Raw genomic sequence first — 16,861 nt, forward strand, 5'->3', positions numbered from 1 at the left:
GACAAGAAATTATGTATGTACGAGTATACGCAATGCGATTGATGACCTTCCTTCCACGCAGATCTCAAAAGGGGAGCTCGAGAAAAAACAAAAGAGGGGAATTCCCCGTGGCACGTACCAAACTGAAGTACCCTGGAGATCCCTTGTCTTTTCGTGGCAGGTGTTTGACTTGCAGTCTGGTTTTTGAGTTGCATAAAACAAAAAAAAAAAAAAAAAAAACAAATATGCCACTTCCTTCGCTGCGGTTTATATGGCATAACACATGGTTATGGCTTCGAGCTGTATTTTATTCGCTTTTGTTAATAAAAAAAAAAAAGCATTTATAAGTAGGTCAAATAATTTCGTATCTTATCAGCAGTTTTTTTTTTGTTCGCTTGCGGGCATAGAACCACCATTTGATGGCCTCACATGCCACAGGTTGCGCTTTCATAAAATTTATTTACTCTTATCAGCTGAGAGTAATAAAAATGAATCAAAGTTTTGCCAGGCAATAAAACAACATTCCTCATGTGTTTAATGGTTTAAAAAATGCTCCACTTTCAAGCAGGAAATAAAATGCAAAACTAATGGATAGTAACAAATGTTCACTGCCAACCATTTACAAAATTGCTTGACTTTTTGTGCATTGCTTTACCAATAATTACCGAGCGTTAACTAATTTGACCTTCGTACAGCAACAACAATAGCAAGTGCAAGCGAAAATAGATATATGTAGAAAAAAGGTTGTTGAATCATAAAATAGGAAAAATTATAAAATCAAATGTAGAAAACGTAACAGAATTCTAACTGTGCCAGAATGTTTAACTTGTTTGTTAATTGCTTGCCACAATTGCTGACCTTGACACACAATCGCAATCAGAATCACAATCTCCCTCAGCCGCTCGAAATATTCATTTCGAGAACGGTTGCCGCTCGAATTTTATAGGTTATTTGTTTTATTATTTTAGTTTGGGATAAACACAGTAGTTGTGTGGAGGGCGAGCTAAAACGAGGCAGACAGCGTGGCAGGCAGAGCCATAAAATAAACAAAAAGGAAAGGCGAACGCGGCAAACACACGCAAATAAAAATAATATTGCAAAAAAAAAAAGAGAGAGAGAGAGAAGAGAATAATAATAGTAACGAATCGCGTGGGCGTTGTCAGCTTTTACATAGAAAGAAAAACGTGAAATCTAGTTAATGTGGTTTACCTAAATGTGACAATTTTAAATAACTATACAAAATAAGTTTGTAATTAATTTAATATAACTAGCTCATATTTCTTTAAAAAAAAAAACTATAAATTAAATTTTGAATTTAGGTTTTTCTTTTTATGTAAGTAGAATATAAAAGACAGCGTTTTAAGTTGATTAAAAGCGCGATGTTGGTGGCCATATCCCCTTGGATGTTCCATAATTGTGCCAACTTTTCTCAGTATTTGTTTGTGTATACTAGAGTAGTGGAAATGTGTGTCACGCCTCCACGGGCGTGCGAAAAATATGGAAAAGCATCTTATAAATAGCGCAGTGGTGTCTAATAAGCTGTGCAACTTTGAAATGAATACAGTTTATAGCTTTCAATTTGGGATGCATTCGAATGTATGTATGGGGGTTGATATTGGAACAGAATATAGTCTGAATATATTGTATCGAACTCCTATGCACGTTGAGCACTTCCCTTCAAACATTTTGCTGACTAATAAACTTGTTTGTTTCCAATGTGTTTTCAATTGCAATATGAGAAAGTTAGCAAATCTTTTGCGGCTAGACAGTAGCCATAGGATCAAAGGCATGCTACATAGGCCACATAATGGGATTCTTTGCCGTCTGGGAGAATTTTCCCCGAATGAAAATGGAAATATGTCTTTGTGATTTTCGATTGCAAGCCGTAATTTACGATTGCTGCCCACAATCGACAACAAATATTTTTGGCGGCAGACCGTAAGTTCAATGTCTGTTAAATTGGTATGATTTGTATTATCGCCAACCCTCGGTCTGGACTTTATATACACAGTAGATATGACTGAGTTCTATAACTAACCATGATGTCATTGGCAAGAACAGGTTATTATTTTAACTAGTAAAAATGTTACTTAGAAACTGCTAGTAATTTAAACCTTTAGATTCATTTATTTAGGAAACGCTTTTTGATTTATTTTAGTGACTGAAGGAACTGAAGATTGTTTATCTTTTGCTATTTTTACCTGGATCTAACAGTTTCTTTACGTCCTTATCACTTTCTCCTCACTCCTCTGCGACTTTTCATTGCCACGCGCGCACATCTCTCTTAAACTGTAAATGACCGGATGGCGCTTAAATACTGAAAATAAAATTCATTGCCCGGTTATTGATTAACAATAAATTTGTTGACGTCGTTGTCTCTGTCGCAATCGTCGTTATAGCTCACGTTGTGGTTTGTCGGCTTGACCGGCGAAATGGGCGACCTGTGGGGCGATATATCTATGGATGTGGGCTTTTGGGGTGGGGCAGTGACCAAAGGGGTGGAAAATCGGCGAGGAGACAGATGCCACATGGAGCTTTTGTCTGGCTGTCTGTTGGGGCTGTCATGGTTGCAGATACGTATGTATGTATGTACATGCATATGTTTATATACATAGATACGGATACACACGCACACGGGATGTATGGATACATACGCCGACGTGGAGAGTGGGGAGTAGGGAGTAGGTTGGCTGCCTGCGCACACGTGCATGCATAAACAACAACCGAGCGATGGTACACAGCTACACTGGTTTACATAATGTACTGCAATTTTGTTTGCAGTTGCCGCCAGACGTAGCTAGAATACACATATCTATATATACATATATCCAAAGCTATCGTCCGAGTGTGAGTGCAGGCCAAAAACCCATTCAATTTAATGTGGCGCTTGTCTAGCCAAAAATGTTAACGCTAGACTGAATATCTGCCTCTCTATATGGGTTTACTGAAGCTTAAAGCTGCAACTAAGCCGCCACAACGGTGATTTTCACAGCTTTAATTAGAAAATATCGGAATGACGGTAATTTTCAGTCATTCTTTAATTTGAGGCTCAGACCTTGGGGGGTTGGTATCGATTTTCCGCGGCTCGCTTTTCCCAACGCCCCCTCCATACTCCGCGGAAAGCTGTCGTCAACGCTGTTTATGCTAATGAAGTCACATTGTAGCTGACTTGTGTCTACGCCCACCCAAAATAGAAGGAGCAAAAATGAATGGCATCGCATTAAATACAAAATGAAAAAAGTTTATGAAAAAAAAATCCCTAAAACGTGCCTTGCATGACTAATTAGCATAATAAACAACTATAACGAAAGCCACCCTGAACACAAAAAAATATAGCGAAACCCCCAGAGAAAGATGTGCTGCATATCAATGATGAAATGTCTCAATGACAGGCCAAACAAATTTCAGTATGGGAATTGTTTTCAGTTACTTTTAAAGCCTAACAATGTTTTAAAACATTTCCGAATCTTGTAAAAACGAATTCATAACCCGTAGCTGATATTGCACCCCAATAATATAGTAAACCTTTAGGCATTCATTTTTGAATTTGGAGGGCGAAAGTCTAAAAGGGATAAGGCTCCTTAAAGCTGCACCAGTGAACACACTATTAGTGAATAATATTCTATTTAAGGATATATTGGGGTAACCATATGATATAAGTAAATTTAACTCAGTATAACTATTTTAAACCCATCGAAATCTTTGGCATTGAACTGCATTTTCAATACTTGGCAACCATACAAATCATCGAATTCTAAACCCTGCATTTTTGATTCCGCAATTTGTTTTGATTATGTTGCTTATTTATGTTTTTACCATTCTCTTTTCTTCTTTTCTCTCTTGTTACAGACTCAAACTAACAAAACACTTTTAAACTGTACATAAATTACGGCGCGCGTGTTGTAAAGGCGTAAAGATAGCAGATTCCACTGAAACACTTGCCAATACTGGACAGAGTTGCGTGCAATATGTGCAACGGTTTTCGGCAACGAGCGTGCGCCACGAAACGCACTGAATCGAAACGGAACGGTGGGAATCTATAATGCAACAGCAACAGGAAGAATTCGATACAGAAACAGAAACTGTAGGGGGAAAGGAAAACATTTGGAAAATGTTGTTCCCGAAAACTGAAGAAAATGCATCGTTTTCTTAACATCCAGCAAAATATCAAACTTCGCAACTATCATCAGTTACTTTTGTATTTTGTCGCTGCTGCTGGAGGAAGAGCGGAAGTGAGAAGAGGAAGACGGACCGGAACCGGAAAGAGAAGCCTTCGCAAAGGAAGCAGAAAAGGAAGCAGAGCAGCAGCAGCAGTAAAAGTAACAGTTAAAGTAACGTTTAGAGCAACGTCGAGAGTAGTTGAAGCATAATATTATTCTATTAGCCCAATACGTTAACCCAACGCTGCCACTGTTCCTAAGACACTAAATTTGACACAAAAAAGAAGAAGAAACCACTTGAAATAAACGTAGACCATAGTCGTAACCGTAAAACGAAACGCCAACGCCTCTACACAATATACGCTACTGAAACACGAATCCTATGCCAATTTTTGATCATCAAATCGCTTAGCACCTATCATAGACTCCCATAAACGCCTCATCAAACGTCAAAATCTCAAACGACAGTGTCGCAACTAGACGTTGTTTTCGACAAATACCCAAAACCCCCACAAAAACAACGCCGATCTCGCCCCTTTGTCACGCACACCAAAAACACAACAAAATAGACAAAAATAATAAAAAAAAAGGCTGGCTAAGGCTAAGGAAAGCGGAAAAATATGGCCACACCCCAAGTCAAGGACTTGGTGTTGCGCTCGCCCGCTGGCTCCTCCGATGTCATTTCCTTCGCCTGGCCCCTGCAGATCGGACACGGACAGGATAAGCACGACAATGGCATCGACATCATCGACACCATTAAGTTCGTCTGCGATGAACTGCCATCGATGTCATCGGCCTTCGAGGAAACCAATCTCCACCAAATTGACACTGCCTGCTATAAGACTATGACCGGTCTGGTCGATCGCTTCAACAAGGCCGTCGACAGTATCGTTGCATTGGTGAGTTGATTTACATTGTTGTGGTATCGAAAGCAAAAAAAAAATTAGTCATGAAAGGGAAATCAAAGCAAAGGCCACTAGATTTTAAAGATTTTTTTTCTTTTAAAGATTTAAATTAATATCATAATGCAATATGCGGTCTGAAGATATAATTTATTGTAGTACTTGATATTTTTCTTTGCATCAAATACCCGCTAATATTAGCACACATGAACTTGTTCCTAATGTGTTCTCTTTGCTCTTAGGAAAAAGGAACTTCACTGCCCGCCGAGCGCCTGAACAAGTTCGCTCACCCTAGCCTTCTAAGACACATATTGCAATTAGTTTACAATGCCGCCGTACTCGATCCGGATAAACTCAACCAGTACGAGCCCTTCTCGCCAGAGGTTTACGGCGAGACGAGCTATGAGCTGGTGCAGCAGATGCTTAAGCACGTCACTGTCAGCAAGGAGGACACGTTTATCGATCTCGGCTCGGGGGTGGGCCAGGTGGTTCTGCAGATGGCCGGATCGTTTCCCCTGAAAACCTGCATCGGCATCGAGAAGGCCGACACGCCGGCGCGATATGCGGAACGCATGGATGTTATCTTCCGCCAGTATATGGGATGGTTTGGAAAACGCTTTTGCGAATACAAGCTGATAAAGGGTGACTTCCTGGTCGATGAGCATCGTGAAAACATCACCTCATCGACGCTGGTTTTTGTAAATAACTTCGCCTTTGGGCCAACTGTGGACCATCAGCTCAAGGAACGGTTCGCAGATCTTCGCGACGGAGCACGGGTCGTGTCCTCCAAGTCGTTTTGCCCGCTGAACTTTCGGATCACAGACAGGTTTGTTGTTACTAAGATGACCAACTGTTTTTTATACATTTATACTTACTCAAATTCAATTCTTGCAGAAACCTCAGTGACATTGGCACCATTATGCACGTCAGCGAAATTCCGCCCCTCAAGGGGTCCGTTTCCTGGACCTGCAAGCCCGTTTCGTATTATCTGCATGTGATCGATCGCACCATATTGGAGCGATACTTTCAGCGCCTGAAAACTAAGGGCGGCAACGATCACGAGAGCGTGGGTAAGTTCTGAAAACCAGTAGACGACTGAGTTGAAGGATGCACTAACCGGAAATCAAACACAAACACACACACAGAAACAGTCATGTTCGCCACCATGAAATATTCCCAATCAATCAATCGCTGTCATGATTTTTCCTTTGATCAATCATTTGGGATAGAAAATGTATCAAATCAAATTCTTTTGTATTTATCATATCATATCAATGAAATCATCAATTGAAGTTTGGGATGATAAATACGTTTAAGTAATGATAACCTGAAAAGGAATATAACTGAATATGTGTATATTTAGTATTAGACTTTGTGGATTGTTAACGATTTAAAATGTGAAATCGTAAAGAGGATTGTCCGTATAGGAGGGGCCTCTTTTATATTTGCTCCGTCTATTTAATCAAATCAAATCATTTACCTATATTTACAATATTCAATGGATTTCTCAAAAATGAGTTAAAAAAAGGCACTAAATCCATTCTAACGAGATAGAATACTAAAATTAATTAAGGGCTATAGGATAGGTGCACACAAGAGAGCATTCTTATTTGAAATAGATATTAACTGCTGTTTCTTTTTTTTTTTAGGAACTGTTCGCACCACACGTGATCGCGCCAAGCGAGAGGCAAACGTTGGCCAACATCATCACAACAATCATCATAGCAACAACCACGCCAACAGCAACAACCATCAGAGGGATCGGGAGCAGTCGAACGGAGCTACCGCAACTGCAGCTCATCAGCAACGGCATCAGTCCCAGTCGCCAGCTAATGTAAGCGGTGCGGGAATAGTACTTGCAGCTAGCGGGCAACAAGCAGCTTCCAAAACACGCCAGCAACTGCAGCATCAGCATAACCAGCAGCAACGCAGCTTGGACATGGAAAGCAGCACGGAAAGCGATGGCGACGCAACGAATGGCAATGGTGGCAATACCACCACTGCCACCAATACCACCTCCGCCTCCAATGGCCCGATGACTAGGAAAGTTTGGTCCGACTGGTGCAGTTCCAAAGGCAAGAGTTCGCAGTCTGACGACGAGGAGAACAACAACTCGAACAGCAATGGCGGCAGTAATGGTGGTAGCATTGGAGGAGGATCAGTTGGCCGACAGGCTCGGGCTACAACCCAGAAGAAGCGCAAAAAGTTGACTAGGAAGGCTGCGATAGCCAGCAAATCTGCTGCCGCTGCCCAAAGGGAAGCGGAGGCGGCAGCGGCGGCGGCGGTATCCGTACCAAGCAAGGAGTCCAGTTCCAAAGAGGATCCACCAAGGGCTGCTAGCGCCGGACCTGGTCGCAAAGGACGCATGAAGAAGGGTGCGCGCGGCAGGAAGTCTTTAAAGATTGTTGGACTAGAAGCTCTGCACAAGCAAACAGTGTTGAGTACCTCCTTGGATACCATGACCAAGAAGTTGCCTGCAGCTCCTGGAACCGTGGATCAACAGCTTACTGCTTTGCTCACGGAAAACATGTCGCATGCAGAGTTGGATATTCCAACGGCGCCACAAGACACGCCTTATGCCTTGCAGATCCTTCTAGACGTGTTCCGTTCGCAGTACACATCGATGATCGAGCACATGAAGTCAAGTGCCTATGTGCCTCAAGTTCAGAAGCAGATTGCCCAAGAGCAGGAGCGGATGGCCAGGCTGAAAAACAGAGCCAGCCAGTTGGATAAGCAGATAAAAGTGCTGATCGATGACAGTGTGGCTTTACTTAAAGTGCGAATGAACGAGCTGGGCATCCATGTAAACTCACCAAACGATTTGATCGCCCAGGCAAAGGAGATTGTGGGTAGACATAAGGATCTACAGCACACTGCAAGTCGAATGCGAAACGAAGTAACCTTCTATGAGGGCGAACAGAAGCTGCTCCTTAACAAACAACTAAAAAATCTACCCGAGTATCAAAAACTCTGTGGTACTGTTAATGGAAAGGTCAAGCTGGAGGTGCCCCCGGAACTTTCCGAGACCACGGCCCAGGAGCTGGTGCTAAAGGAGATCGCCAACACGCTAAGTCAACGAAAGAAACTTTACGCCCAGGTGTCCACCATTGAACAGGAGACTTCGGTTTTGCAGAAGACAGCAGAGGAAAGGTCCACGGCAGCGACGCTCTTGGCACAAGGAACAAATATGATTGTGTCGACCGGATCATCTTCCTCCTCCTCTACCACTGTTTGTGCAAGTGCAGTTACGGCGCAGAGCAACAAGTTGAACTCCGTGAAGAACTCTCGTCGCAATCGCGAGCACCGAGCGCGTTCCCAGGAGTGGCCAGAGGTTCCCGAAGTGGGTAAAATCCAGGAAAGCAATCCCGAAGTGCTGGCACAGAAAATAGTCGAGACCTGCCGCCAAATCGAAGCTGGCAAGTTCCAAGGAGCAGGTGCGCCCTCATCGCAAGTGAATGGCAAGAATAAAGCAATTATAGAGGTCCCACCACCTCCGGCCACTGCTCCAGTGAGCATTAAATCCTCGCCTGGGCACCACTATAAAGACACAACACTGATGCCAGCACCCAAACAACAACAGCAACAACAGATGACGCTTTCCCAGCTTCCGAAGTGTGAGCTGCCCGGACTATCGACTAGTCGCAAACAGGAATCTCCCAAGGTTGCCAACTTTGAGGATCGGTTAAAGAGTATCATCACCACGGCCTTAAACGAAGATCAGGAGCAGCGCAGCAAGGCAGTGGAGTCGTCACCCTCTCCCTCACCTCTTCACAGTCCAGCACCCAAGCGATCAAAGCAGCATCCGGCTGGAGCGATAAACCCTGCCCAGTCGCTGCCCAACAATCTGCACAACATCATCACCGTCTCCACGCAGGGTTTGATGCACCTTAATGCCAATACAACAATATCCCCAATAACACCACCACTGCCGGGTCCAGGTGCAGGAGCAACCGCATCCACTGCGCCGCCTCCCCCAGCGAATCTTCCTTATGGGGCTTACGGCGGGGCAGTGGCAAAGACAACGATATCGGGGAAGTACCAGGCAGCTAAGGAACCGAAGTATTCGCCAGTTAGACAGGCACCATTACCTCCTCCCCCCTCCCACATGGCATCTTTGTATCCAGCTGGACAGCAGACTACTCCGGCGGACCTAGGTTACCAGCGGCGACGCAGCTCTGTTAGTGCCACTAGCTACGAACACTATATGGTACAGCAGCAGCAGCAACTCCAGCAACAACAACTCATGCTAGCAGCCGCTGCTCATGCGGCCCAGCGTCAACAGATGCGCGTAGAAGAACAACAGCAGCAGCAGCAGCACCAACACCACCACCACCACCACCACCACCATCCCCAACACCGTCTGCCGCAGCATGTGCAGCATCAGCATCCGCATCAGCATCATCCCAATGAGTTCAAGGCACCGCCGGCTGATAGTCATCTCCAGCGATCGAGCAGTCGTGAGCAATTAATAGTGGAGCCCCCGCAGACGCAACCGCTGGAGCTGCTGCCTCGAGCAAGTTCCGCCAATTCGGATTACAGCGGATATCGCATCCGTCCGCCAAGCAGGCCAAGCTCCAACTCCTCGCAACCAGATTACACGCAAGTTTCACCCGCAAAGATGGCTCTGCGGCGGCATCTGTCGCAGGAGAAGCTGAGCCAACATGTCACGCCCCAGGCCACACCGCCGCTTCCTGGTCACGGAGGAGCACCCACATCAGGGAAGACCATTGGCGATTTGGTTAACGGGGAAATCGAGCGAACGCTTGAGATTTCGCATCAGAGCATCATTAATGCGGCTGTGAATATGAGCACTAGTGGCGCTAGCTTCATGGAGCGGGCCTTCCTTAATGAGCGCTCCAACGATCGTTTGCTGATCAACTTGAATGCCCAACGACCAGAGAGAGTTCATGTTCGTCCGCTCTCCGAAGAATCGCAGGATCCACAGCCCACCAGTTATGCTCAGGAGAGAGGACCTGGTCTAGGTGCTGGTGGAGCAGCAGCTGGAGGTAACAGCAATCTGGCCACTTTGGCACATGTAGCCTACGCCCAAAAGGCACAGGGCGGCGCTCGAGCCAACGCAGGAACGGCACCACCCGCAACCCACTCCTCCTCTGCTCGTTCTGGACGTGACTATCAGCCTGTGGCTTTGCCCCGTGCTGAGCTTAAGGGCAGCATTGAGGCCTATTTCCACGAGGAGCAGCAGCAGAAGCAGTCGAAGGGCGCAGGATCAGCAGGATCGTCCTCTTTGCGGGGACCGCGTCTTAATGGTGCCAATCCTCCATTGGAAGGTAAATTGCCGCTCGTTTTTGTCCGACGAGCTTGGACCTTCTAGGCGAATCAAATTTTATACGTTAAAAATATTAGCCTTTTTGAAATTTCTAGAAATCTGTGCTCCAGTAAATTTTAAATATGTTTAAAATAAGAGTGCTCTTCTCAACTTTTATTGAATGCAATGTTTCTTCTTCGAACTGGTTTACCAAACATATTTTGTATATCTGTAGGTCTAGCAGCATCGCTGCAGGATCATGTCCGTGCCAGAAAGTACAAGGAGGAGACCGAGGAGCGTCAACGACGTGCAGCAGCCGCTGCCTCGTCTTCGGCGGGACCGCCTGCTGGCATGGAACTGCCAACGCACTATGCTCATCAGGCGCCTCCAGCCCACAGCTACCACCACCATGGTGCAAGCATCAATGGAACACCGCACAAAGTAGAACGTAAGCATTCCGTTGATTGCAGAAAAATTACTTGAAAATATAGTAAGGCTTTTAGCTCTAGTAACTTGACAAATTTACAAGGCCAAAACTACGTTTTTTTCGTTGTTCCATGATACTCTAGCAGAAATTTGAAAATTCGATAGTTTCTAAATACCTTAATTGTGTTTCAGTGGGAATAAAACGCAGCTCACCGCTGGCGCCGCATCAGCAACCGCCACGTCCCTCGAAATTGGCACACTACGAGCCGCCAACGACGCAGCAGCAGCATGCCCATGCCCACCTGTACGCCAACGGACAAGTGCTACCTCCGCCTCCAGCTCATGATGCGACCACGCCCTCCCCGACGCCCTCGTCATCTTCATCGTCCTGCGGACGTCGAAGCAACAGCAACAATGGAAAGTTGCTCGTGGATCCACCTTTGCTAATGAGTCCCGAGATCAATTCACTGTTGGGCGACGAAAGGCCTTTGCAGCTGTCGCACCACCAACAGCAGCAGCAGCAAATGCTGCATCACCATCAATCGCAGCAACAGCAGCATCTGCAGCTGACCCAACAGCAACTGCGTGTAGCTCATCTTGGACATGGTCTTAGTCACGGTCACAGCACCATGCCCACTTTGGGCGGACAACGCAATGGCAATGGCAATGCCGCCGACGATGGTAAGCTATACGTAGACCAAGCAAAAAACTCGACCAGGGTATCTGTACCCAAATATGCACCACAACAAGCACCACCACCTGCACACGTAGCATTCCCGCTAGAGCCACATATTCTTCACCAGCACAAATACCAACGACTAGCCACCCAAACGGTGGCAGAAGATCTTACCATGAAGCGAAAAGAGCAGGAATCGGATTCAGAACTCGAGCCGGAAGTGGTTGCTGCGTTTGTCGAAGATGGAGGTTCCCATAGCGGATCCTCATCGTCGAGTTCCAGCTCGCACTCAGGATCTGATTCCAGTTCTGACGTGCCATGAATTGCTTTTAAAACGCTTTATACATACACACACACACATACATCTGAACATAATTATACATTTATACATTTTGTAAATACAACATGCACAAAAAATGATCTTTTCTCACATCTCGTTCATTTTAATTGTTGTTTGTTCTATCTAGTTTGTTTTTTGCCCGTAACACTTGTAGTCCTCAATGTAATTGTTGCTTGTTTTTGTTTTAGTAGATTTGCTTTTTTTTTATTTTGTTATGATTTTTATTAATGCTTCTTGTATATATTTTATGCCATCCACATTGAAATTTGTAAGCTTCAAAGGGTGAAATCTGACGGCGATCATCAATGAATTTTACCAAATGTAAATGAATAAATCTTATAGTGTATCGCGAGTGAAATTTGGTTACATCTTCTAAAGCTCTTAGTTGGGCTTTACGTACATTTTCCACAAACCTCAACAAACATTATAGTACAATATAAAAACGTAAACGACCATAAAATCAAAGCCAACAACATTCAACATGCTGAGATAAATCGAGCTCCACTATTATTCTAAGCGTCATGCCAAATCAATCATCTATCTATACCCACTGCATATAATAGTCACTCAGAGATATCAGCAATCACACAAAAAACCCGTGTAAAGCGTAAAGGCTCTCTTGTAAAAACCATATATAAGAATACAACACACACACACACACCCCCATAAGCAAACATTTATTTCAAAATTAACCCAAAAAAGCAACTCCTGGAATGTTATTAATGCATAATTAATTTTCAATTATACTAAAATTCGAAGAAATCTGCAAATGCAAATTGGTAATGCTAAGAACCAAACCAAACAAATCAAACAAAAATATGCCCCCCCCCCCCCCTCATCTTATCCAGCCTTCTTTATTATCCCTTCTATTATGCTCTACTCCATACAGTTAACGATTTGGCAACGCAACGTACTATAACTAATTACGATCCCAGACGTCGCCTTCGCACGACTTTGTCTGGCCCAACGAAACTATCAGCTGCCCATAGTAATCAAAATCTGAACGGATATGTTATGGCCGATAGTAGTAGTAGTTGCCCCACAATACCCCAATAACCAATGATCGATTGCATTGAATTGACTTGCATTGAACTGAATTGAATTGAATTGAATTGATTGATTGATTGACTTGCATACCTCAAAATTCCTCAAACAAACTAAACAAAAAGCAAAACCGAAAACATGTTTGTTGTTGGGCGAAGATACGATCTTGTAATAACCATAAATAATAAGCAGAGTACAAAAAACCTGATGAAAAACAAAGATTTCAAATCAGAAACAACCTACAAAAGACAACTTTTAATTTTTGCGTTTAATAATTTACCTACTAAAAGTACAGAATTTATATGCCAAAAAAAAAAAAAAATATATATATATATATACTTAAAAATCCCGAACAAAATTTATGAAAATTTAACGAGCATGAGGTAAGTTCTGTTGCGCCTAATTGGTTTCTTTCTTTTAATTATGATTTATATATTTTACTTTCATTACGTAACTCCTTTGTTTCAACATTCAATCACCACACTAAACAAATAAAACACAAAAACACCCATTAATACAAATGAACACAAGAACATACCCTCCTGCACGCAACGCGCAATGCAGCTGTACCAAAAAGATAATGAAATATGAAAAAAGCTTAGGACAACACGCGTTATCGCCAGTGTATCGTTATCACCCTTTCCAATTGACTTTTCCAAATATCCACTCAAACTCACAATATCACCATCACCCAAACGAAATCTAAAAATCGCACTAGTATTGGTCGCGTTAGCGAGATAAAACTAATATTTTATCCTAATTCTTCACAGACGATGTTATTGCCGCTGATGATGAGACCCACTGGCAGCATCGAGTCAGCTCTGGTTTCGACCGCCTCGTGGCCTTCGCCAGCACTGAATTGGATAAGACCAGGCGAAGCATCGATGGCGATACCGTGCCGGCCTCGATTAGTTGCAACACGTCTCCGGACTCGGGCATTACGCACAGCAGCAGCAACTCAGATGCAGTGCGCACATTTTTGTCCACCTCGTCCAGCTCCTCGCAGCTGGAGCTGCCCATAGGAAGCGGTGGTAGTAGCTGCAACAGCCTCTACAACCATCATGCCCAGCACAACAACATTGGCATTGGCGGCAGCGGAGGCAGCCACCCACATCAGCAACAGCAACAGTTGCAGGCGCAGCACCAACAGCAGCAGCACCATCTTTCCGATCACATGAGCGACAGTAGCATGAAATCCTCGGCATCCTCCTCGCTGCATGCTGGTAGCTCCCTTAAGACCGTGTCGCCAGTGGATCCCAGTGCCATCGAGTCGCCGCCACTCTCGGACGTTGGATTGCCCAGAACTCCCAGTCCCAGTGCAGCCAGTGTGGCCACTCCACCACTGGCCAGTGGACCACCCGTGTCCGGGGACTTAGGTGGTATACCTCTGAAGTACCAGCGCAAGTCCAAGACCAGTTCGGAAAAGCACTACAAAAAGAAGTTCTGCGAAAGAAACTGGGAGTACGACTGTGATGAACTGCTGGCCTACTCCAACTCCAGTGCACCGCCGACGGCAGCAGATGCAGCGGGCAATGGGCCACTTAACTTGGATGCTCCCAATACTGTGGGCGGAGCACCTGCACCGCTCTTGGGAAAATCGGGAAAGTCACCCAAGGAAAAGTCTTCACCGCACCACACGGGCTTAAACCATCAGCAGCAGCACCATCACAAGTCATCCAAATTTCGGCCAAAGGGCAAGGACTGGGACTGGTCAATGGACAGTCGGAGCCAAACGGGCGAGCTGCTGGCCGCCAGTAACAACATGAACATTAACAACAACTCAGCCACCACAACGAGTAATTAATTTAGTAAACTAATTTAGTTCAATTTGCTGAATGGAGCGTGACAGAGAGAAATCCAGAAAAGTATGCAAAGCTTTCATGCTTTTAGCCAGATTATTTGTAAATGGGTCCAGACGGATCGGATCCCGGATCCTCGGAATTGTAATGTATTTGATAAAAGATTTTTTGTAATTTTAACTAAATGAATTGTGTATGACTAGCTAACTTATTGTAAGGCCCAGCTCTCCAATTGCCTTGTTTTATTTGATAATTACTATCCAACAGCTCCCCTTTCACCAGTGTGTTTTTATTTCATTAATAATTCTAATTAGTCTAGGGACGTTTTTCGTAATACTTTATAACGTTGAACCGGAAAAACGCAACTGCGCTGATGAACAATGTTACTGATTTCTTTGTACCGATTACCAATTACTATGATTATGTATTTAATTTGAACTATTGTTTAATTACGTTTGTCCATAAGTTGAATGTTTTGTCTTTATTATTTCAAAATAAAATTGTAAACTAATTACACCGATTTAGTTTTGTGTTCATTATTTCTTCTTGTTCGCTTGGTTTTGTTCTAGAAAAGTAAAACAAAAATGCTGTTCGAGTTTCGCGAGATTGAATTGGGACCAACCCTAAAATTCCAAACCCTTTCCAGTTTTTGAGACGACGAGATAGATTGAAGGGAAGTTGCTTCCATTAATAAAATGTACATAAGGATAATAAAAAGTCAGTGTAGCAAATATTTACTTTGCGCTAAGTGACTTAGCGATGTATTTACATTTTTGAGCAGCACGTTTACGATACAGAAAGTATATCCAAGTTTGGCACAAGCAATTTAAAGTTATCTTTAGAAAGTTTTTAGGCGTTTTTATTACTTTTAATTTTTTTATATTTCAGCTCGCGTGTAGAAAGATAGGTATTCGATGTACTGGGGTGTTCAAGTAGCAAGCAGTGGATATACAAATACTTTAAATAATAATCGCAATACAATAAAACTAAACTGAAGTAGTGGAATTAGTAACGTATACAACCAACATGCAACATGCAACATGCATTCGCAACCGCAACAGCAGCAAAAGCAGAACGACAAGTAACCTTATAAATTAAAGAATTTTCCACCTCAGCGAGATAAACAACAATTTTATAAATTATATTATATTATAGCAGGCATATACAAGATATATACATACATATATATTATATACGAGCAAGCAGTGTGGGAGCTAAAAATATCAGGAAACCAATTAAGCCGTAAACAGAGAAATAAATGATTTACAAGCATTTAATAAACAAGCATAACCCACAAATATTTAGCAAAACATAAAGAACTATAAAACTTATATGATTAACAGTACTTATAGCGAATAAAGGGAATTTCAAATGTGCTATTAGCGTAGTGTAATATATATGAATAATAAAAGAGTAAATAAAATAATACCTACATACAGTCAAGACAGAAGTTTGTACATCAAGGCGCAAAATGATTTTTATACGTAAATTATTATACTGATCCCAACAAAAGTTGTAGGAAATGAAATATTATTGTGGCGCTATTGAGCAAGTAAATAAATAACATGTAAAATGCATATAAAATAATATAATCTTAAATAGTTAAATTTACATGTAAAATGTATAAACCGGCAAAGAAAGAACGTAACAGTAAAACTCTCGAATGGAGAAGAAACAGTGGAAAACATTAAGTGAGCACACACACGCATATTACAATTAAAGGTATTATTATGTATATTTAACAAATATTAATTGCATATTATTATTTTAAACCTAAACGTTTAATAAAAAATATTAACATATAATTAACGAATATCCTGGTGTATGCTATGTGGGTCGGACTCGAAGATAAAAAAGGCTTAATAGTTGCCAATAGATCGACGTTCATACGGACCGACAAACGGACGGAAAAGCGGACGGATATGGACAGATCAACTCGCCTTGTGGTTTTGATCAATAAGATTTAGAAACTTTTCCTTCTAGCTGATAAATACTTGTACCTTTTTACTCTGCGAGCATCGGGTAAAAAAATCTAGAAAATTCGCCTCAGATGAGACTTCATTTTTTGAAATCCGTTCAAAAGATAATTCAAGTAACTGGTATAAAAAGCCGCACCTTATACTATTTTAGTATTATATTTTGTATAAATTTACTTTTAAATTCCAAACATTTCATTTTAATCCTTCTGCATGTCGTCCTGGTATCTTTTAAATTCGAAATAATTTCAAGCTTGTGAGTTGCAACAATGAATGTGTTTGGTTATAGAATG

The 16,861-nt window shown here is 42.7% G+C and overlaps 1 protein-coding gene across 5 annotated transcripts in view; it reads left to right on the forward strand.

Moving 5' to 3' along the window:
* Positions 1–16,378, forward strand: part of gpp (grappa) — a 42,420-nt gene extending 26,042 nt beyond the window's left edge. For 2 of the 5 annotated variants that reach the window (NM_169142.2, NM_169143.2), the window contains 7 exons: positions 3,829–5,038; positions 5,284–5,867; positions 5,936–6,111; positions 6,691–10,329; positions 10,543–10,755; positions 10,926–11,414; positions 12,639–13,100. In NM_169142.2, coding sequence (NP_731083.1) covers positions 4,760–5,038; positions 5,284–5,867; positions 5,936–6,111; positions 6,691–10,329; positions 10,543–10,755; positions 10,926–11,414; positions 12,639–12,805 — 5,547 coding nt within the window. In that variant the 5' untranslated portion in view covers positions 3,829–4,759 and the 3' untranslated portion in view covers positions 12,806–13,100. Of the gene's footprint in view, positions 1–3,828; positions 5,039–5,283; positions 5,868–5,935; positions 6,112–6,690; positions 10,330–10,542; positions 10,756–10,925; positions 12,580–12,638; positions 13,177–13,563 lie in introns of those variants that run through there. The other 3 variants (NM_141398.4, NM_169144.2, NM_001275387.1) reach the window with 3 other exon arrangements.
* Positions 16,379–16,861: the final 483 nt, after the last annotated feature.

This window comes from Drosophila melanogaster, chromosome 3R (genome assembly GCF_000001215.4).
Source record: "Drosophila melanogaster chromosome 3R".
NCBI classification, from domain to species: domain Eukaryota; kingdom Metazoa; phylum Arthropoda; class Insecta; order Diptera; family Drosophilidae; genus Drosophila; species Drosophila melanogaster.